The sequence below is a fragment of the Heterodontus francisci genome, chromosome 29 (genome assembly GCF_036365525.1).
Source record: "Heterodontus francisci isolate sHetFra1 chromosome 29, sHetFra1.hap1, whole genome shotgun sequence".
Lineage (NCBI taxonomy): Eukaryota > Metazoa > Chordata > Chondrichthyes > Heterodontiformes > Heterodontidae > Heterodontus > Heterodontus francisci.
In genome coordinates this window covers 42,445,515-42,467,964 of record NC_090399.1, presented here as the reverse complement: position 1 = coordinate 42,467,964, position 22,450 = coordinate 42,445,515, and the positions used below count along the sequence as shown (strand labels likewise).

Genomic DNA, 22,450 nt, shown 5'->3' with positions numbered 1-22,450 from the left:
CTCTGTGAGGGGTTGGTGCTTTGGGGTTCATGTCCTGATGTCTCTCTCTGTGTGGGGCTGGTGTTTTTGGGTTCATGTCCTGATGTCTCTCTGTGTGGGGTTGGTGTTTTGGGGTTCATGTCCTGATGTCTCTCTGTGTGGGGTTGGTGTTTTGGGGTTTATGTCCTGATGTCTTTTTGTGCGGTTGGTGTTTTGGGGTTCATGTCCTGATGTGTCTCTGTGTGGGGTTGGTGTTTTGGGTTCATATCCTGATGTCTCTCTGTGTGGGGTTGGTGTTTTGGGGTTCATGTCCTGATGTGTCTCTGTGTGGGGTTGGTGTTTTGGGGTTCATGTCCTCATGTGTCTCGATGTGTGGGGTTGGTGTTTTGGGGTTCATGTCCTGATGTTTCTCTCTGTGTGGGGTTGGTATTTTGGGGTTCATGTCCTGATGTTTCTCTGTGAGGGGTTGGTGCTTTGGGGTTCATGTCCTGATGTCTCTCTCTGTGTGGGGCTGGTGTTTTTGGGTTCATGTCCTGATGTCTCTCTGTGTGGGGTTGTTGTTTTGGGGTTCATGTCCTGATGTCTTTCTGTGTGCGGTTGGTGTTTTGGGGTTTATGTCCTGATGTCTTTTTGTGGGGTTGGTGATTTGGGGTTCATGTCCTGATGTGTCTCTGTGTGGGGTTGGTGTTTTGGGTTCATATCCTGATGTCTCTCTGTGTGGTGTTGGTGTTTTGGGGTTCATGTCCTGATGTGTCTCTGTGTGGGGTTGGTGTTTTGGGGTTCATGTCCTCATGTGTCTCGATGTGTGGGGTTGGTGTTTTGGGGTTCATGTCTTGATGTGTCTCTCTGTGTGGGGTTGGTGTTTTGGGGTTCATGTCTTGATGTGTCTCGATGTGTGGGGTTGGTGTTTTGGGGTTCATGTCCTGATGTCTCTCTGTGTGGGGTTGGTGTTTTGGGGTTCATGTCCTGATGTGTCTCAATGTGTGGGGTTGGTGTTTTGGGGATCATGTCCTGATGTGTCTCTCTGTGTGGGGTTGGTGTTTTGGGGTTCATGTCTTGATGTGTCTCGATGTGTGGGGTTGGTGTTTTGGGGTTCATGTCCTGATGTCTCTCTGTGTGGGGTTGGTGTTTTGGGGTTCATGGCTTGATGTGTCTCGATGTGTGGGGTTGGTGTTTTGGGGTTCATGTCCTGATGTCTCTCTGTGTGGGGTTGGTGTTTTGGGGTTCATGTCCTCATGTGTCTCTGTGTGGGGTTTGTGTTTTGGGGTTCATGTCCTGATGTGTCTCGATGTGTGGGGTTGGTGTTTTGGGGTTCATGTCCTCATGTGTCTCGATGTGTGGGGTTTGTGTTTTGGGGTTCATGTCTTGATGTGTCTCTCTGTGTGGGGTTGGTGTTTTGGGGTTCATGTCCTCATGTGTCTCGATGTGTGGGGTTGGTGTTTTGGGGTTCTTGTCCTGATGTTTCTCTGTGAGGGGTTGGTGTTTTGGGGTTCATGTCCTGATGTGTCTCGATGTGTGGGGTTGGTGTTTTGGGGTTCATGTCCTGATGTGTCTCGATGTGTGGGGTTGGTGTTTTGGGGTTCATGTCTTGATGTGTCTCGATATGTGGGGTTGGTCTTTTGGGGTTCATGTCCTGATGTGTCTCGATGTGTGGGGTTGGTGTTTTGGGGTTCATGTCCTGATGTGTCTCTGTGTGGGGTTTGTGTTTTGGGGTTCATGTCCTGATGTCTCTGTGTGGGGTTGATGTTTTGGGGTTCATGTCCTGATGTCTGTCTGTGTGGGGTTTGTGTTTTGGGGTTCATGTCCTGATGTGTCTCTCTGAGTGGGGTTGGTGTTTCTGGGTTCATGTCCTGACGTCTCTCTGATTGGGGTTGGTGTTTTGGTGTTCATGTCCTGATGTCTCTCTCTGTGTGGGGTTGGTGTTTTGGGGTTCATGTCCTGATGTCTCTCTCTGTGTGGGGTTGGTGGTTTGAGGTTCATGTCCTGATGTGTCTCTGTGGGGTTGGTGTTTCTGGGTTCATGTCCTGACGTCTGTCTGTGTGGGGTTCGTGTTTTGGGGTTCATGTCCTGATGTCTCTCTGTGTGAGTTTGGTGTTTTGGGGTTCATGTCCTGATGTCTCTCTGTGTGGGGTTGGTGTTTTGGGGTTCATGTCCTGATGTCTCTCTGTGTGGGGTTGGTGTTTTGGGGTTCATGTCCTGATGTCTCTCTGTGTGGGGTTGGTGTTTTGGGGTTCATGTCCTGATGACTCTCTGCGTGGGGTTGGTGTTTTGGGGTTCATGTCCTGATGTCTCTCTCTGTGTGGGGTTGGTATTTTGGGGTTCATGTCCTGATGTTTCTCTGTGAGGGGTTGGTGTTTTGGGGTTCATGTCCTGATGTCTCTCTCTGTGTGGGGCTGGTGTTTTTGGGTTCATGTCCTGATGTCTCTCTGTGTGGGGTTGGTGTTTTGGGGTTCATGTCCTGATGTCTCTCTGTGTGGGGTTGGTGTTTTGGGGTTTATGTCCTGATGTCTTTTTGTGGGGTTGGTGTTTTGGGGTTCATGTCCTGATGTGTTTCTGTGTGGGGTTGGTGTTTTGGGGTTCATGTCCTGATGTGTCTCTGTGTGGGGTTGGTGTTTTGGGGTTCATGTCCTCATGTGTCTCGATGTGTGGGGTTTGTGTTTTGGGGTTCATGTCCTGATGTGTCTCGATGTGTGGGGTTGGTGTTTTGGGGTTCATGTCCTGATGTTTCTCTGTGAGGGGTTGGTGTTTTGGGGTTCATGTCCTGATGTGTCTCGATGTGTGGGGTTGGTGTTTTGGGGTTCATGTCCTGATGTGTCTCGATGTGTGGGGTTGCTGTTTTGGGGTTCATGTCTTGATGTGTCTCGATATGTGGGGTTGGTGTTTTGGGGTTCATGTCCTGATGTGTCTCGATGTGTGGGGTTGGTGTTTTGGGGTTCATGTCCTGATGTGTCTCTGTGTGGGGTTTGTGTTTTGGGGTTCGTGTCCTGATGTCTCTGTGTGGGGTTGATGTTTTGGTGTTCATGTCCTGATGTCTGTCTGTGTGGGGTTTGTGTTTTGGGGTTCATGTCCTGATGTGTCTCTCTGAGTGGGGTTGGTGTTTCTGGGTTCATGTCCTGACGTCTCTCTGATTGGGGTTGGTGTTTTGGGGTTCATGTCCTGATGTCTCTCTCTGTGTGGGGTTGGTGTTTCTGGGTTCATGTCCTGACGTCTCTCTGATTGGGGTTGCTGTTTTGGGGTTCATGTCCTGATGTCTGTCTGTGTGGGGTTGGTGTTTTGGGGTTCATGTCCTGATGTCTGTCTGTGTGGGGTTGGTGTTTTGGGGTTCATGTCCTGATGTCTCTGTGTGGGGTTGGTGTTTGTGGGTTCATGTCCTGATGTCTGTCTGTTTGGGGTTGATGTCCTGATGTTTCTCTGTGAGGGGTTGGTGTTTTGGGGTTCATGTCCTGATGTTTCTCTGTGTGGGGTTGGTGTTTTGGGGTTCATGTCCTGATGTTTCTCTGTGTGGGGTTGGTGTTTTGGGGTTCATGTCCTGATGTTTCTCTGTGAGGGGTTGGTGTTTTGGGGTTCATGTCCTGATGTCTCTCTCTGTGTGGGGCTGGTGTTTTTGGGTTCATGTCCTGATGTCTCTCTGTGTGGGGTTGGTGTTTTGGGGTTCATGTCCTGATGTCTCTCTGTGTGGGGTTGGTGTTTTGGGGTTTATGTCCTGATGTCTTTTTGTGGGGTTGGTGTTTTGGGGTTCATGTCCTGATGTGTCTCTGTGTGGGGTTGGTGTTTTGGGTTCATATCCTGATGTCTCTCTGTGTGGGGTTGGTGTTTTGGGGTTCATGTCCTGATGTGTCTCTGTGTGGGGTTGGTGTTTTGGGGTTCATGTCCTCATGTGTCTCGATGTGTGGGGTTGGTGTTTTGGGGTTCATGTCTTGATGTGTCTCTCTGTGTGGGGTTGGTGTTTTGGGGTTCATGTCTTGATGTGTCTCGATGTGTGGGGTTGGTGTTTTGGGGTTCATGTCCTGATGTCTCTCTGTGTGGGGTTGGTGTTTTGGGGTTCATGTCCTGATGTGTCTCAATGTGTGGGGTTGGTGTTTTGGGGATCATGTCCTGATGTGTCTCTCTGTGTGGGGTTGGTGTTTTGGGGTTCATGTCTTGATGTGTCTTGATGTGTGGGGTTGGTGTTTTGGGGTTCATGTCCTGATGTCTCTCTGTGTGGGGTTGGTGTTTTGGGGTTCATGTCTTGATGTGTCTCGATGTGTGGGGTTGGTGTTTTGGGGTTCATGTCTTGATGTGTCTCGATGTGTGGGGTTGGTGTTTTGGGGTTCATGTCTTGATGTGTCTCGATGTGTGGGGTTGGTGTTTTGGGGTTCATGTCTTGATGTGTCTCTGTGTGGGGTTGGTGTTTTGGGGTTCATGTCTTGATGTGTCTCTCTGTGTGGGGTTGGTGTTTTGGGGTTCATGTCCTGATGTCTCTCTGTGTGGGGTTGGTGTTTTGGGGTTCATGTCCTCATGTGTCTCTGTGTGGGGTTTGTGTTTTGGGGTTCATGTCCTGATGTGTCTCGTTGTGTGGGGTTGGTGTTTTGGGGTTCATGTCTTGATGTGTCTCTCTGTGTGGGGTTGGTGTTTTGGGGTTCATGTCCTCATGTGTCTCGATGTGTGGGGTTGGTGTTTTGGGGTTCTTGTCCTGATGTTTCTCTGTGAGGGGTTGGTGTTTTGGGGTTCATGTCCTGATGTGTCTCGATGTGTGGGGTTGGTGTTTTGGGGTTCATGTCCTGATGTGTCTCGATGTGTGGGGTTGGTGTTTTGGGGTTCATGTCTTGATGTGTCTCGATATGTGGGGTTGGTGTTTTGGGGTTCATGTCCTGATGTGTCTCGATGTGTGGGGTTGGTGTTTTGGGGTTCATGTCCTGATGTGTCTCTGTGTGGGGTTTGTGTTTTGGGGTTCATGTCCTGATGTCTCTGTGTGGGGTTGATGTTTTGGGGTTCATGTCCTGATGTCTGTCTGTGTGGGGTTTGTGTTTTGGGGTTCATGTCCTGATGTGTCTCTCTGAGTGGGGTTGGTGTTTCTGGGTTCATGTCCTGACGTCTCTCTGATTGGGGTTGGTGTTTTGGTGTTCATCTCCTGATGTCTCTCTCTGTGTGGGGTTGGTGTTTTGGGGTTCATGTCCTGATGTCTCTCTCTGTGTGGGGTTGGTGGTTTGAGGTTCATGTCCTGATGTGTCTCTGTGGGGTTGGTGTTTCTGGGTTCATGTCCTGACGTCTGTCTGTGTGGGGTTCGTGTTTTGGGGTTCATGTCCTGATGTCTCTCTGTGTGGGTTTGGTGTTTTGGGGTTCATGTCCTGATGTCTCTCTGTGTGGGGTTGGTGTTTTGGGGTTCATGTCCTGATGTCTCTCTGTGTGGGGTTGGTGTTTTGGGGTTCATGTCCTGATGTCTCTCTGTGTGGGGTTGGTGTTTTGGGGTTCATGTCCTGATGACTCTCTGCGTGGGGTTGGTGTTTTGGGGTTCATGTCCTGATGTCTCTCTCTGTGTGGGGTTGGTATTTTGGGGTTCATGTCCTGATGTTTCTCTGTGAGGGGTTGGTGCTTTGGGGTTCATGTTCTGATGTCTCTCTCTGTGTGGGGCTGGTGTTTTTGGGTTCATGTCCTGATGTCTCTCTGTGTGGGGTTGGTGTTTTGGGGTTTATGTCCTGATGTCTCTCTGTGTGGGGTTGGTGTTTTGGGGTTTATGTCCTGATGTCTTTTTGTGGGGTTGGTGTTTTGGGGTTTATGTCCTGATGTCTCTCTGTGTGGGGTTGGTGTTTTGGGGTTTATGTCCTGATGTCTTTTTGTGGGGTTGGTGTTTTGGGGTTCATGTCCTGATGTGTCTCTGTGTGGGGTTGGTGTTTTGGGGTTCATGTCCTGATGTGTCTCTGTGTGGGGTTGGTGTTTTGGGGTTCATGTCCTCATGTGTCTCGATGTGTGGGGTTTGTGTTTTGGGGTTCATGTCCTGATGTGTCTCGATGTGTGGGGTTGGTGTTTTGGGGTTCATGTCCTGATGTTTCTCTGTGAGGGGTTGGTGTTTTGGGGTTCATGTCCTGATGTGTCTCGATGTGTGGGGTTGGTGTTTTGGGATTCATGTCCTGATGTGTCTCGATGTGTGGGGTTGGTGTTTTGGGGTTCATGTCTTGATGTGTCTCGATATGTGGGGTTGGTGTTTTGGGGTTCATGTCCTGATGTGTCTCGATGTGTGGGGTTGGTGTTTTGGGGTTCATGTCCTGATGTGTCTCTGTGTGGGGTTTGTGTTTTGGGGTTCATGTCCTGATGTCTCTGTGTGGGGTTGATGTTTTGGGGTTCATGTCCTGATGTCTGTCTGTGTGGGGTTTGTGTTTTGGGGTTCATGTCCTGATGTGTCTCTCTGAGTGGGGTTGGTGTTTCTGGGTTCATGTCCTGACGTCTCTCTGATTGGGGTTGGTGTTTTGGGGTTCATGTCCTGATGTCTCTCTCTGTGTGGGGTTGGTGTTTCTGGGTTCATGTCCTGACGTCTCTCTGATTGGGGTTGGTGTTTTGGGGTTCATGTCCTGATGTCTGTCTGTGTGGGGTTGGTGTTTTGGGGTTCATGTCCTGATGTCTGTCTGTGTGGGGTTGGTGTTTTGGGGTTCATGTCCTGATGTCTCTGTGTGGGGTTGGTGTTTGTGGGTTCATGTCCTGATGTCTGTCTGTTTGGGGTTGATGTCCTGATGTTTCTCTGTGAGGGGTTGGTGTTTTGGGGTTCATGTCCTGATGTTTCTCTGTGTGGGGTTGGTGTTTTGGGGTTCATGTCCTGATGTCTCTCTCTGTGTGGGGTTGGTATTTTGGGGTTCATGTCCTGATGTTTCTCTGTGAGGGGTTGGTTTTTGGGGTTCATGTCCTGATGTGTCTCGATATGTGGGGTTGGTGTTTTGGGGTTCATGTCCTGATGTTTCTCTGTGAGGGGTTTGTGTTTTGGGGTTCATGTCCTGATGTGTCTCTGTGGGGTTGGTGGTTTGAGGTTCATGTCCCGATTTCTCTCTCTGTGTGGGGTTGGTGTTTTGGGGTTCATGTCCTGAATGCTCTCTCTGTGTGGGGTTGGTGGTTTGAGGTTCATGTCCCGATTTCTCTCTCTGTGTGGGGTTGGTGGTTTGGGGTTCATGTCCTGATGTCTTTTTCTCTGTTTTTCAGGCTCTCACTCTCTCCGGTATTTCTTCACGTCCATGACTCCAAATCCTGGTTTCCCGGAGTTTGTGGGTGTCGGTTATGTTGACGATGTCCAGTTTGTTATGTACGACAGCGATCGGAAGGAGTTGATTCCTCGGGAGCAGTGGATGGTGGAGAGTGAAGGGCCTGAGGCTTGGGCACGGAAGAAGTTCCTGGCACAGGAGCGAGAGATGAAGTTCAAGGCCCGTATTCCGATCCTCATGTCCCGAGCCAACCAGTCAGCGGGTGAGTCCTCAACCTCCTACTTCGCTCGGCCTCTTTCTGTGAGTTGACGGATCCGGGATGGAATGGGGCGAAGCTGGAAGTGGAGCAGGATCAGGGAGGCAATGCACCCGAGAAAAGTAGTTCCACAGGGTAGTGCCCAATGGGATAGTCGTTTCATTAAATACACAGATCAATTTCTGGGTGTCCTTTAACACACAGCACAGGGTCCGGGGGTGGGGGAGTGTTTCTTTAAATACACAGAGCAATGTCTCGGAGTGAGGGAGTGTTCCTCTAAAGACACAGCACAGGGTCCGGGGGTGGGGGAGTGTTCGTTTAAATAAACAGAGCAGTGTCCAGGAGTGAAGAACTGTTCCTTTAAATACACAGAACCAGTGGGGGGGAGGTGGGTGGATGTTGGGGGAGTGTTCCTTTAAATACACAGAGCAAGGTTTCGGAGTGAGGGAGTGTTCCTTTAAATACACAGAACGGGGTGGGGGGGGAGGGGTGTTGGGGGAGTGTTCCTTTAAATACACAGTGCACCAAGAGTGAGGGAGTGTTGCTTTAAATACACAGAACAGCGTTGTGGGGGGTGGGAGACTGTTCCATTAAATCACAGAATGGGGTCCAGGGGTCATAGACATAGAGTCATTTACAGCACAGAAGGAGGCCATTTGCCCATCAAGTCCATGCTGACTCTCCACTGAACTGTCCACTCAGTCCCACTGCTATGCTCAATCCCCCTAGCCCTGCAGGTTTATTTCTCTCAGGTGGCCGTGCAATTTCCTTTTGAAGTTATTGATCGTCTCTGCTTCCATCATCCTTGTGGGCAGTGAGTTCCAGGTCATTACCACCTGCTGCGTAAAAACGTTTCTCCTCAACCTCCTCCTACATCTCTTACCCAAAACTTTCAATCTGTGTCCCCTGGTCCTTGTACCATTAGTTAATGGGAACAGTTTTTCTTGATTACCTTATCTAAGCCTGTCATAATCTTCTACACATCTATTAAATCTCCCTCAATCTCCTTTGCTCCAAGGAGAACAAACCCAGCTTTTCTAACCTAACCTTGTAACTAAAATCCTCCATCCCTGGAACCATTCTGGTAAATCTCCTCTACACCCTCTCAAGGACCCTCACATCATTCCTGAAGTGTGGTGACCAGAATTGGAAGCAATACTCCAGTTAGGGTCTAACCAGAGCTTTATAAAGGCTCAGCATAATCTTCCTGCATTTGTACTCAGTACCTCTATTTATGAAGCCCAAGATCCCATATGCTTTACTAATCCTCTCTCAATATGTCCTGAAACCTTCAAAGATCTATGCACATGCACCCCCAGGTCCCTCTGTTTTTGCACACTCTTTAGAACTGTGCCATTAAGTATATACTGCCTCTCCCTATTCCTTCTGCCACAGTGCATTACCTCACATTGTGTTAAACTTCATCTGCCCCTTTCTGCGCACTATGTCCTATCTATGTCCTGATGCAGGCAGTTCAAGTTCTCCAAGTTGGTGTCATTAGCAAATTTTGGGATTTGTTTCTGTATTTCAAGATCCAAGTCATTTTTACAACATACATAAAAGCATTGATCCCAGCACTGACCCTTGGGGAACACCACTGTCTACCCGCTCCATTCTGAAAAGCAACCATTTACTATAACTCGCTGTTTTCTGTCCTTAAGCCAATTTTTTTTTTTATCCAATTGGGCATTGATCCACCTATTCCATGAGCCTCAATTTTGTTGATCAGCCTTTTATGTTGTCTGTTATCAAATACCTTTTTACAATCCGCATGAACAACATCCACAACATTTCCTTGATCAACCTTCCCTGTTACTTTATCAAAAAATTCAATTAGATTAGTCAAGCATGATTTTTTTTCATTCGTTCAGGAGATGTGGGCAACGTTGGCTAGGCCAGCATTTATTGTCCATCCCTTATTGCCCTTGGGAAGGTGCTGGTGAGCTGCCTTCTTGAACCGCTGCAGTCCATGTTGGGTAGGTACACCCACAGTGCTGTTAGGAAGGAAGATCCAGGCCTTTGACCTAGTGACAGTGAAGGAACGGGGATATAGTTCCAAGTCACGGCCACTCAGCTCCTGACCTCAGTACAAACCTGGTCCAAACATGGACAAAAGAGGTGAGGTGAGAGTAACTGCCTTTGACAGAGTATGGCATCAAGGAGCCCTAGCAAAACTGGAATCAATGGGAATCAGGTGGAAAACTCTCTGCTGGTCGGAGTCATACCTAACGCAGAGGAAGATGGCTGTGGTTGTTGGAGGTCAATCATCTCAGCTCCAGGACATTACTGCAGGAGTTCCTCAAGGTAGTGTCCTAGGCCCAACCATCTTTAGCTGCTTCATCAGTGACCTTCCTTTAACCATAAGATCAGAAGTGGGGATGTTCGCTGATAAATGTGCGATGTTCTGCACCATTCACAATGACTCACATACTGAGGAAGTCTGTGTGGAAATGCAGCAAGACCTGGACAATATGCAGGCTTGGGCTGATAAGTGGCAAGTAACATTCACGCCACACAATTGCCAGGCAATGACCATCTCCAAAAACGGAGAACCTAACCATCTCCCTTGACATTCCACCCACCATGTGGCGAAATTAATTTTCCTCATTCTTGGCAGGTGGAGGGTTTGCCTGACATCCTCCAGTATCACCACTGCATAGTTATTGCACATCTTTGTGATTTCCCTGCAGATTTGCTCTTCTATCTCTCTCACTATACAATACTCCTAGGACTGTTATCATAGACTTTTTTGCACCTCAACTCTAACCAAATGGATTCTGTCCTTACCCCTTCCATGCATCCTCCCTTTCCAGCACTGCAATGTCTTCCCTAATCAGGACTGCCACCCCACCTCCCTTATTTCCTTCTCTATCTTTGCTGAACATCTATCCTTGTATATTAAGCACTCAGTCCCCGCCATTTGTAAGCCATGTTTCCGTTATTGCCACCATATCATATTCCCAGAATGCTATTTGTGCTTGTAGCTCACCAACCTGATTCACCACACTTTTTGTGTTTACACATGTACATTGTAATCCTGTCTTTGCATTCTTCATAGTCCTTTTCCATTCACTCCCATCCAATATGGAACTATTCCCTTCTTTAAACATATGAGATCTTGGGCTTCATAAACACAGGCATTGAGCACAAAAGCAGGGAAGTTGTGCTGAACCTTTATAAATCTCTGGTTAGGCCCCAACTGGAGTATCCTGTTCAGTTCTGGTTATCACACTTCAGGAAGGATGTGAGGATCCGAGATAAGGTGCAGAGGATATTTACCAGAATGGTTCTAGGGATGGAGGATTTTAGTTACAATGTTAGGTTGGAAAAGCTGGGTTTGTTCTCCTTAGAACAAAAGAGATTGAGAGGAGATTTAATAGAAATGGACAAGATTATGACAAGCTTAGAGGAAAAACTGTTCCCATTAACTAATGGTACAAGGGCTAGGGGACACAGATTGAAGGTTTTGGACAAAAGATGCAGGGAGAATATGAGGAAGCACTTTTTACACAGTGGGTGGTAATGACCTGGAACTCGCTGTCCACAAGGATGGTGGAAGCGGAGACGATCAATGACTTCAAGAGGAAGTCGGATGGCCACCTGAGAGAAATAGACTTGCAGGGCAATGGGGATTGAGCAGGGGAGTGGGACTGACTGGATAGCTCAGTGGAGAGAAAGCACAGACTCGACGGGCCGAACAGCTTCCTTCTGTGCTGTAAATGACTCTATGATCAAGTACTAACACTCTCACTCAGACATCACGTAATACTTTCCTATTTCCTACTCTAATGCTATCGGTCTCTTTCAATTCTCTGTGCATCTTGGTGTCCTTTCTTGTATTATCTCACTGTTCCCACAGCCCTGCCAAGTTAGTTTAAACTCTCCCCAATAACACTAGCAAATCGCCCCACGAGGACATTTGTCCCAGCTCTGTTCAGATGCAACCCACCCAGTCTTGACAGGTCCCACCTTCTCCAGAACTGGTCCCAGTGTCCCAGGAATCTAAAGCCCTCCCTCCTGGAACATCTTTCCAGCCGTGCATTCATCTGCACTATCGTCCTATTTCTATACTCATTTGCATGTGGCACTGGGAGCAGTCTGGAGATGACTAATTTTGAGGTCCTACTTGCTTATTTCTTACCAAGCTCACTAAACTCTTTCTGCAGGGCCACATCCCTCATTCTAACTATGTTGTTACCAGTATGAGCCATGACTGTTGGTTGTTCCCTCTTTCCCCTCAGAGTGCTCTGCAGCCAGTGACATCCTTGATCCTGGCACCATGGAGGCAACACACCATCCTGGATTCACGTCTGCTGTCACAGAAACATCTGTCTGTTCCCCTGACTATTGAATCTCTTATCACTATTGCCTCATTGTGCTCCCCTGTGCAGCTGAGCCACCCGTGGTGCCATGGCCTCGGCTCTGACTGCACTCCCCAGGTGAACAATCATCAGTATTCAGAACTGAATACTGGTTGGAGAATGAGATGCAGTCAGGGGTCTCCTTCACTACCTGACTGTCTGGTGGTCATCTATTCCTCTTTTCCTATACACTGTTAAGCTGCAGGGTGACCACATCTATAAATGTGCTATCCACAAAGCTATCAATCTCACGGATGCTCCGCAGTGACACCAGTTGTTGCTTAAGTTCTGAAACCCAGAGCTCAGGCTTTGCAACTGCTGACAATTCCAGCACATATGGTTTACCAGGATATGGGAAGTGTCCTGGAGTTCCCACACAACACAGGATGTGCCCTCCAGAGGTTGGAGCAACCCTGCCATTTCTCTGTCTGTTAGATAATAAACCTTGGTACTACAATTAAACCATGCTACTAATAAGCCGTGCTACTACTAATAAATCCTACCAGTAGTAATAAACCTTACCAATAGTCATAATAACTTTACCATTGCTAATAAGAAACTACCAATACTGATAAACCTTACCACTATTAATACATCCTACCAATACTAAAATGTTCCCAATAGTAGAATTAACCTCACCAATAGTTATAAAGCTTATTTAAAAATAAAAGACAAGACTCACCAGCTACTCACTTGTTACTTGTGATTAATACTTAAAATGTTTAATGATTTAAATTCTCAATTGTTTAAACTCAGTCTCAAAGCAGCAATACTCACCAGCCAATCAACTCATGACTTTCCTGTGATGCAATGGTGTTTTTTTTAAACTCCGGCATCTAATTGGCTCTTCACAGATCAGCCACCTCTCCCAACTCCCTCCAGGTCAGTGAAGGCCCTGAGCCTAGGTCTCTCTTTATACGCTTCAGGTTCCTCGTAGATCCGCCGCCTCTCCTGACTCCCTCCAGGTGGGTGAAGGCCCTGAGCCTGGGTCTCGCTTTGCACACTCCATAGTAATTGGTTCCTCGCAGATCCGCCGCCTCTCCCGACTCCCTCCAGGTAGGTGAAGGCCCTGAGCCTGGGTCTCGCTTTATACACTCCCTGGTAACTGGTTCCTCACAGATCCGCCGCCAATCCCAACTCCCTCCAGGCAGGTGGGGGAATGTTCCTTTTGTCAGGCAAACCCCCACTGGCCAAGAATGAGGGAAATTAATTTTGCCACATGAACTTTGATTTTAAACTGCTTTAAAAAAACAATTAGAAACTTTGGCTGGAAAGAGACATTAGCATCTCAACAGACAAGTACTTCCAAGGACAAAGGAGCAATTCCCTGCTCCAATTTAATCCATAGTGGACGTTTGATTACCAGGCGTTGAAGGTGGAAATGCTAGCATTCCAGGTTAACTGCAAAGATGGCCGAATACACAAACAGATGTGGCCGGACTGGTTCGATTACATGGCTGGCTGACTGTTGGAGTTGTTTGAATTTTGAACTTGCCGCAGTGTGTTTGAAAATCAGAAGGCTGTTTGCTCTTGGACTGAGAACATCTCTCTCCTGTCTGCCTGCCCATCTCTCAGGGAATTGAATCTTGTGAAAACATGTGAACCTCAAAGAGAGAAAATTCTCCTATGTGAATAAGGTTTAAGAAGAACACTGGGCCCCGATGAACAGCAAGACTACCAACAATCAAGTGAGCTCGAAGCACAGTAAAGAACCTCCATTATAGACTGCCTTAAACCTTTCACCTTATAATTTCCTCTCTTTTCTGTTCCTATTTGCATGTGTGAATCGTCTGTGCATGCTAGCATGGGTGTGTCATATATCCGTAGGTGTGAACCATCTTAGAGTTTAAGTTTAAATAAGTTTAGTAAATTTCACTTTTCTTCTTTAAACCAAAGAAAACCTGTTTCTGCTCATTTCTTTGCCTTATAATTGGAAAGTTGTGAACAAGGATTCACAAAGGGGGAGTTCAATACACAGTGTATTTAAAATTAAACCCTGTTGCAATAAGACCAGGTGAAGATAGTAACCCCTAGACCAGGTGAAGATAGTAATAGACCCCTAGACACATTTCTCACCTGGTCGTAACATTTTAAATTATACAGAACAAGATTTGAGGTTGCGGGAGTGTTCAGTTAAGTACACAGAACAGAGTCCGGGGTGGGGTATTCCTTTAAAGACACAGAACAGGGTTTGGATGTGGGGGAATGTCCCTTTAATTACACAGAACAAGGTCTGGGGGCAGGGTGGTGTTCCTTTAAATACACAGAACCAGGTCTGGGGGTGGGGGAGTGTTCCTTTAAGTGCACAGAAAGAGGGCTCGGGGTCAGGGCAGTATTTTTTTTTCATTCGCTCGGGAGATGTGGGCATTGCTGGCGAGGCCAGCATTTATTGTCCATCCCGAATTGCCCTTGAGAAGGTGGTGGTGAGTGTTGTTGTAAATATACAGAACAGGGTCCAGAAAAGGGGGAGTGCTCCTTTAAATAGAGAACAGGGTTCGGATGTGGGGGAATGTTGCTTTAAATACACAGAACAAGGTCCAGGGGTGTCCTTTTAAATAGACAGATCAGCATCCAAGTGCTCTTTAAAATATGTAGATCACGTTTCTTTATATATACAGATTGGTTTCCTGGGGCCCTTTCAGTTTACAGATCCTACAGCACCTGTCCTTTTAAATACACCGTTGGGTTCCGGGGCTTCTTTAAATGCCCCATCTCCCCAGGTGATTAATAACAGGCAGTGGGCGGGGTCTCCCAGTGGGACTAGGTCTGATTGGCTGTTAGCTGGGGAATAGTGGGCGGGGTCTCCCAGTGGGACAGAGGCTGATTGGCTGTGTGGTGGGCGGGGTCTCCCAGTGGGACTGGATCTGATTGGCTGTTAGCTGGGGGATAGTGGGTGGGGTCGCCTATTGTCATTGTGCCTGATTGGCTGTTTTTGTGGTGGGCGGGGGCTCCCAGCGGTACTGGGTCTGATTGGCTGGGTGTGTCTTATTGACAGGGATCCGTACAATCCAGATGATGACCGGCTGTGACCTGCGGGACGATGGGACCAGCACTGGATTCAACCAGTACGGCTGGGACGGACGAGACTTCCTCAGCTTTGACAAGGATCACATGGTGTGGGTGACACCGGTCCCATGGGGGCAGAACATCCAACACAATTGGAACCAGGACAGAGTTGGCAATCTGGGCTGGAAGAATTACTTGGAGGAGGAGTGTATTGAGTGGCTGAGGAAATACCTGCTGTACGGACAGCGAGAACTGAGAGTCGGTGAGTAAGGGGGGACGGAGGGACTGAGAGTCAGTGAGTGAGTGAGGGGGAGGGACTGAGAGTTGAGTGAGTGAGGGGGAGGGACTGAGAGTCGGTGAGCGAGGGGGGGACGGAGGGGCTGAGAGTCGGTGAGTGAGTGAGGGGGAGGGACTGAGAGTTGAGTGAGTGAGTGAGGGGGAGGGACTGAGAGTCAGTGAGTGAGTGAGGGGGAGGGACTGAGTCGGTGAGCAGGGGGGGAACAGACGGACTGAGAGTCGGTGAGCGAGGTGGGGGGACAGAGAGTCGGTGAGATATTGAGGAGGAGAGACTGAGAGTCAGTGAGTGAGTGAGGGGGGTGGGACCGAGAGTCGGAGAGTGAAGGGAGGGAGGGACTGAGAGTCGGTGAATGAGGGGATGTGCGGATGAATGGACCAAGAATCGGTGAGTGAAGTCGTGGGGGTATCTGAGGGCAAGTGTGAGTTGGTGAATTGGCGGGGGGGTGGGGTGCTCCGGGACACACAACCTCAAGCTTCTTGTACTGATTCCTCTTTCTCTCTCTCAGTCGCCCCCGTCGTGTCCTTTACACGTCCAGGTGATTCTAACCGGCTGTCCTGTGTCGTCACTGGGTTTTACCCTCAGGCCATCGAGGTGACTCTGTGGAGAGATGGAGTGATGATCGATGAGACCCTGTCCTCTGGGATTTTACCCAATCACGACAGAACCTACCAGATCCGGAAATGGATAGAGTTTGATCCGGAAGACCAGGCTGAGTATTCCTGTCGGGTGGAGCACAGCGGGCTGACGGAGATGATGGTGGTGATTTATGGTAAGACTGTCTCTCACTGTTAGAGGGGTCCCAGCCTCAGAGCAGGAGCACAGGAGGGAGGGTCAGTGCTGAGCTACCAGCCCAGGACAGGCTGAGGCCCAGGATACACAGTGTTTCCACCTCAGTGAGACCGTTAATGGTAAAACACAAGATCTGACATTCCCAGAGCAATTTCAAGAATTACAGGGCAAGATTTATCTAAACTAAAAATTCCCATTAACTAAACAATATTTTGTAAGTAACTGTTGGATCCCATCGGTTACAAAGAGAAACGAAGTCCGACCATAACTTTTAGAAACTTTATTGCCGTATATGGTTGTTACGTTGCAAGGGTACAAAAGAACAAAAAGCAAAACAAAGAACATGCAAAAGAACATGTGCTCACTGCAGCAAGTCTTTCTTATATAAAAGCCTTTCTTATAGTTATTCAAACAAAACTAGTAACGCCTCCCCCCCCCCCCCCCCCTTATTTCTGAGTGGTTTGCAGACTTCTATTATCAGTCCATGATTGGTTCATTCGACTCAGCATTTTATTCTTGCATTTTATTTCAGTAGTTTCACATTCCCCCTCCTTGAACTGTTAGGCTGATTATTAAACAATACTCTACTATTAAACTATCTGCAGCTGTCCTGTTAGCTTCTTAGGCTGTTATGTTTTATAAATTGGCTCCACAACTGCACAGTTAGTTTGTTTGCTGATTTAGCTTACTTTTAATCTGTCCCCAGAGTCCCCACTTTGACTCTTCAAACTTCTTTAAGAATCTTTCCATCAATCCCACCTTGGTGCCTTTAATGGTCTCTACTTGTCTAGAAACAGCCGTCAACACCCAGAGGGGTTGCGCTTAATACGTTGCCCACTTGTGCCACAAGAGGGGGCGGTGGGAGCTCTGTAAAGGCATAAGTTTGGCAGGGGCTTCAGTTACTTGTTTACAACAGCACTTAATCAGCAAAAACATAAAATACAAAGTTATGATTATACCAAAAAAGACCAAACCATGTACCATTGAGGTCCCTATTGAGCCCAACCAACCAGTTGCCCAACCCCATGAGGCGGGATTGGGGGGTTGTTTGAGCTTTTCTATCTCCTTTTCGATGTGCTCCGCCAGATTAGAGATCTCTTTGGAGCTGTCTAGAATGTAGGTGCAGCATTCGGGCCCTATCAAGGCGCAAGTACCCCCCCTTTTCTGCAAGGATAAAATCTAGGGCCATTCGGTTCTGAAGGGCCACTGTCTGGATAGCCACCATTTCTGTATTTATTTTAACCAGGGCTTCAGCGGTGTCGTTGGCAACTTTTTCTAGAACAGAGACCATGTTAATAGATTCCCTGGCCAGCTTAGCTGTCCCATACCAGGGAAACAAGATCGCAAAGAATCTCTCCGTCTCTGTGAAAGCTCGCCTCATCCTTTACCAGTGAGGTGGCACAGGCAGGGAGGTCAAGTGATGGATGTAAGGTGTAACATAACCCAAATAACATGATCCTGTCCAAAGTTTCGGCAACCAGGGATAGGCCTTGTGGCCGCAAATAAAGTAAGTGCCACTATAGGAGGGGAATTTGGAAGCATTTAGTGCCTTGGGCAGAAACGTGAGATTCCAATGGTTTTGACCTGTGTGATTAAAAAGGGAAATGGAGACGTTGTTGCCTGGGGGGGGGGTCTATGAACACAGTATAGTTGCAAATGCTGTTACCGACACTCAATTAGTTCCCCAAAGTGGAAAGGTTTGGTTAGCTAAAAGTAAGCAGATATTTAAAATGCATGCAAAGAGGATAATAAAAATTCTGAACATATTGGCAAATGCTAATTTTCCTGATAACTGGTCGGTCTTTAGTCACGGGTCGCTCGTTTGACGTGAGAGACGTGTATCCAGGCTTTCTTCCCTTCGACTTGAACTGCTGCCTGGGTGGTCAGTAGCACCTGGAAAGGTCCCTCCCACTTGGCGCCCAATGGTTCTTTATGTATTTTCTTCACGTAGGCCCAGACCCCCGGGACGATGTCGTGCCCTCTTTCTGGTGGGTCACCCCAAACTGCCGATACCTGCGAAGAAGCAGAACTGATAGCATTTGTTAGGTTCTGACAATATTCCAGTAAGCCATCACTCATCAGGTGACAATCAGCTTTTTGCAAATCAATTGTTCCCGGCGGAGACATGGGTCTCCCTGTTATTATTTCAAATGGACTCAGGCCTGTAGTTCTGTTCAGAGTCGCCCTAATACTGCACAGAACTATCGACAATGCCTGGGGCCATGGTATTCCTTCCTGGTGATACTAGGATAGTCATTGCTTTAGGGTCTGGTTCATTCGCTCCACTTCGCCTGAGGACAGTTTAAATTCCACGTAATGTTCAGTAGCCGACAGACTTCCTGACAGACCGCGCCTGTAAAATGAGTCCCTTGGTCAGAATAGCGGTGTGGTTGGCTGTGGCTCTTCTGGCTGGGACGGCCTGTAACCATCTGGAAAATCTGTCGACAATAACGAGAATGCCGGTGTATCCCTGGCCAGGTGGGAGAGTGATATGGTCAACTTGCAAGCACTGGGAGGAGCCGGCTGGAGCAGGAGCTCTTAGTTGAGGCATTATCGTGGTGGGTCCTGGATTGTTTTTCTGACAGACCACACAGCGGTCAGCCAGCAGCTGGGCCTGTTTTTTGAACCCCCGACCCCACCAGCCTTTCTGGAACCGAGCCGTCATCTGTTGCAGGGCCAGGTGCCCCCAGGAGTGAATCTGTTGGGCTAAAAAGGACATCAGCGCCTGTGGCGCGACTGGCCTATTGGTGTCCCTTTGTCTTCAGATGCCGTCTTCACATCGCTTGATCCCTGCCTCTATCCATCTCCATTTTTTGTCTCTGGAGCACTCGCTCTGCATCATTTGTCGATCTTGTGCCAGACTGGGTGCACCCAGTTTACATATTTGCGTCCCTACATCCGAAGAATCACCCTGCGAGGTGGCTCCCTTGGCTGCCTGGTCGGTTAGGGCGTTTCCCTGTGCCTCTATGGTATTGTCCTTCGTATAGGCTTTACATTTCAGAATGGACACCTCTTGTGGTAATTGCATGGCCTCTAGCAAGTCTCGAACCTCTTCCCCGTTTCGGATAGGTGTACCAGCAGCAGTGAGAAATCCTCTCTTACGCCACAACTGACCAATGTCGTGAGCAACTCCAAAGGTGTATCGTGAGTCCATATAAATATTAGCCGTCTTTCCCTCCGCTATCCGACATGCCTCCGACAGGACCTGCAATTCCGCCTGTTGGGCTGACGTCCCAGAGGGCAGCCATCCTGTCGCCATGACTTTGTGTAAGGTTGTAACTGCCCATCCTGCTTTCCAGGTACCGTTGTCAACAAAGGAGGAGCTGTCTGTAAAAAGGATTAAATCTGGATTGTGCAGTGCCTCCTCTGCTGCTAAGGTTACTTTCTCTGTCTCTATCATAGCCTCCACGCAGTCATGCTCTTCCCCCTCTTGCTCCCCAGGCAATGGGAGCATAGTTGCTGGGTTTATCAGGCTGGCTCGGACTATATGGAGGCTGGGGGCCTCTAGGACCGTTGTCCATTGGGTCCATTTGGCTGCTGTCACTTGGGATTCTCTATTCATGGACAGCAATGTGTGGACAGTGTGCGGGCACTTGACTGTTAGCTTTGGATCCAATACCAGACCTGCAGTAGCCATCACAGCTTGGCATGTAGCTTCCATGGCCCTTAAACAACTGCCCCATCCTGTTTTCTCGAATTGTATCCAATAGGTCTCTGTTGGTCCCCATGCTCCTGTGTCAATATGGCGGTCATATATCCCTCTTTTTCATGTACAAACAGGGTAAACGGTTTCCCGTTGCCGGGGATTCCCAGGGCTGGCGCCGAGCACAAGGCCCTCTTTAAGCTTTCGAAGGCCTCTTGTTCTTTGGCTAGAGTAACTGATTCTTTAGAGGCCCACTTTCCCTTCAAGAGATCGGTTAATGGTTGAGCCAGTTGTGTGTAGGAGTTGATTCAATTTCTGTTGAAATTACACAAACCCAGAAAGGACCTAATCTCCTGGATAGTGGTGGGCTGTTTGGCAGCCCGGATGGCTGTGGTCCTGTCCGAGGTAAGTTCCCTCTTTTCATTTGAAATCTTTTGTCCCAGGTACACGACCTCTTCTTGGGCAATTTGTGCTTTGTCGATACTGGCCTTGTGTCCTCTCCGATGAAGGTGGTCCAGCAGATCTTGTTCGTGTTGTTCTTCCGTTTCAGAGGCTAACAGGATGTTGTCCACGTACTGGATGACCGTGGAGTGTATGGAAGGTAACTCCCTCAAATGGTTTTGTAGGGCCATATGAAATACCGTAGGGCTGTTGTGGAAACCCTGTGGCAGCCGGGTCCAGGTGTACTGTTGTTGTCGAACGGGAAAGGCGAACCACAGTTGGTCCTCGGGTGCCAGTGGCACCGAACAAAATCCATTGGCCATGTCGATAACAGAGAACCATTCATGTTCCGGCCTCAGGGCATTGAATACCGTGGAGGGGTCAGCTACCAGAGGAGTCTTTTGATCAATACACTGGTTAGCCCTTCTATAGTCAACAGTAAGCCGTCAGGTCCCGTTTGGTTTCCGTACTGGCTACACAGGGCTGTTTGAGGTACTGTGTGTTTTAACCAGCATGCCTTGCTCCTCTAGCTGTCTAATTACGGGTCAGATTCCTGCAATAGATGTTGGACTAATGGGGTATTGTTTAGTACAGGGCGGAGCGGATCCTGTAAACGTTACCGGTTCCATTTGAAGTCGCCCACAATCGTTCTTATCCCGAGCCCATATTGGGTGCTCCCTCAGCTCCTCCTTCTTCAGACTTCTGATAGACCATGTTACCTGGCCACCTTCAAAATGCAACGAGGAGTTCAGCTGAGTCAGAACGTCCATACCCAGAAGGGCCTGGTCCACCGGACCTATCCAGACTGGTGTTATCAATTCGTGTGGACCAAGACCAATGCGAACGGGCTGAGTTTTCCTGATCACCAACCCATATCCACCAGCCCCGTGGGTGGTCTTAACTTTACCGTCCATCGGTATAGAGTTCCTGTATCGTTGAGATAGACACGTTAATTCGGCTCCGATATCCATTCGGCAGTCTATATATTGATCGCCCACCCTCACGGTTATATACAATCCATCTCTTTGTTGTTCTATTAGCGCCAGGAGGGGCACCGAGAAGGCGAGGGAGGGCTCTGCTAGTTTTTTGCCGCACCAAGTAATTCTTTCCGTTGCTGAGGTGTCAACTGTTTAAATACTTCGAGGTCATTGCCCTCAGGGGAGGGACCTGGTCTTGGTGCCGTCCTCTTCCCCGTCCCCTGGCTGTACACATCTTAGCCCAATGGCCTTCCTTTCCGCAGTAGTGGCATGTCTCAGGTCACCTATCTTGCTTCCTATCAGGGCCTCTGGATGCCCAACCCCCCTGCAGAGCTCGGAGCTTCGCTGCCAAGTCCCTGTCCAGCTGACTGGACCGGTCGACCAACATTGCGAAGGATATATCTGTGCCTTCCCAATTCGGTAGGTTTACCTTCAACATCTTTGATAGTTCTGGTTTTAATCCCGTGACAAACGCCGACTTCAGACGTGGGAAGCGGAAGTCCTCCGGGGCAAGGTCCGTTATCCTCGAGTATTCAAACCAAGTAGATCTAAACCTCTCTTCATACTCCCGCACCTCTTCGGTACCTTTTTGCTGACATGCGGCAATTTTGCTCCAATCCGTTTTTGCGGGGCAGAACGCTAGCAGCCACTGACTAATCACAGCCCATCCCGCATCTAGTTGTTGCTCGTCCTCGCCCAGAGCGGTTTGGACCTCTCTGTTCAGTCTTCGGCCCGCTCGCCCGAGCACCATTACAGTCAAAATCTGTCCCCTGTCCCACGGGTAGAGGTTGTAAATTCCCTTCAAACATTCCAACTGCTCCCTTTTTCGGGTCTGGCAATTCTTCAGACCATTTATCGATTTTCTCAGGGTCCGCAGGGACGTGCATCCAGTGTGTCTGGTGCTCAGACGTGATCACCTCATTGCCGTCTGTAGTCTTCTTTTCCTGTTTGACCTTAACACGTTTCTGTTTTTAAGGGGGTGAGCTGTGCAAAAGAAAGCTCATCATCCGAGTTATTCTCCTTGCTGGAGGACTCCGCTTCCTCTATACCGGCTTCCCGTCGTTGTGTTTTCTGTAGTTCTTTGCGTAATGAGTCCATGTTCGGGTACAAGTGGGGCTGTGGAGGTCCGCAGGGTGGTCCCGGGCCCTTTGGCTGGGCTGCCTGTTCTTCTCGTAATTGTCTCTTTGTTTTCAGATTCTAACTTTTCTGATTTAAGCTTTTCCCTCTTCAATTGTTCGCAAACCGCCTTCGTATTGGTCAGGTCACGGTCGCGTTCAGCTTGCCGGATAATCTCATTACTCTGTCAGATCTGGCCCATAACGGCCAAGGACCGTTGGGTCCGTTCTTTATCCTTTAAACGGGTCATTTTTCCCCAAACTCTCTTTATATCTTCCAAGGACCATTGTCCCTTGGAGACACCATATTTCTGTTCAATTTCGGTACACGTTTTAGCCAAATTCAACTGTTGTTCTATATATCCTTTTAACTGCCGAAGGATTTCATCTTTGGAAACATCTGCCAGGGCCCGCCCGCCTTT

The 22,450-nt window shown here is 48.5% G+C and overlaps 1 protein-coding gene across 1 annotated transcript in view; it reads left to right on the top strand.

The window, feature by feature from the left end:
* LOC137346250 (class I histocompatibility antigen, F10 alpha chain-like) overlaps positions 1-22,450 on the top strand; it is a 94,349-nt gene that overhangs the window by 53,161 nt on the left and 18,738 nt on the right. Inside the window, exons 2-4 of the mRNA XM_068009698.1 lie at positions 7,144-7,404; positions 14,755-15,027; positions 15,569-15,832. Of these exons, the coding sequence (XP_067865799.1) occupies positions 7,144-7,404; positions 14,755-15,027; positions 15,569-15,832 (798 nt within the window). The remainder of the gene's footprint in view (positions 1-7,143; positions 7,405-14,754; positions 15,028-15,568; positions 15,833-22,450) is intronic.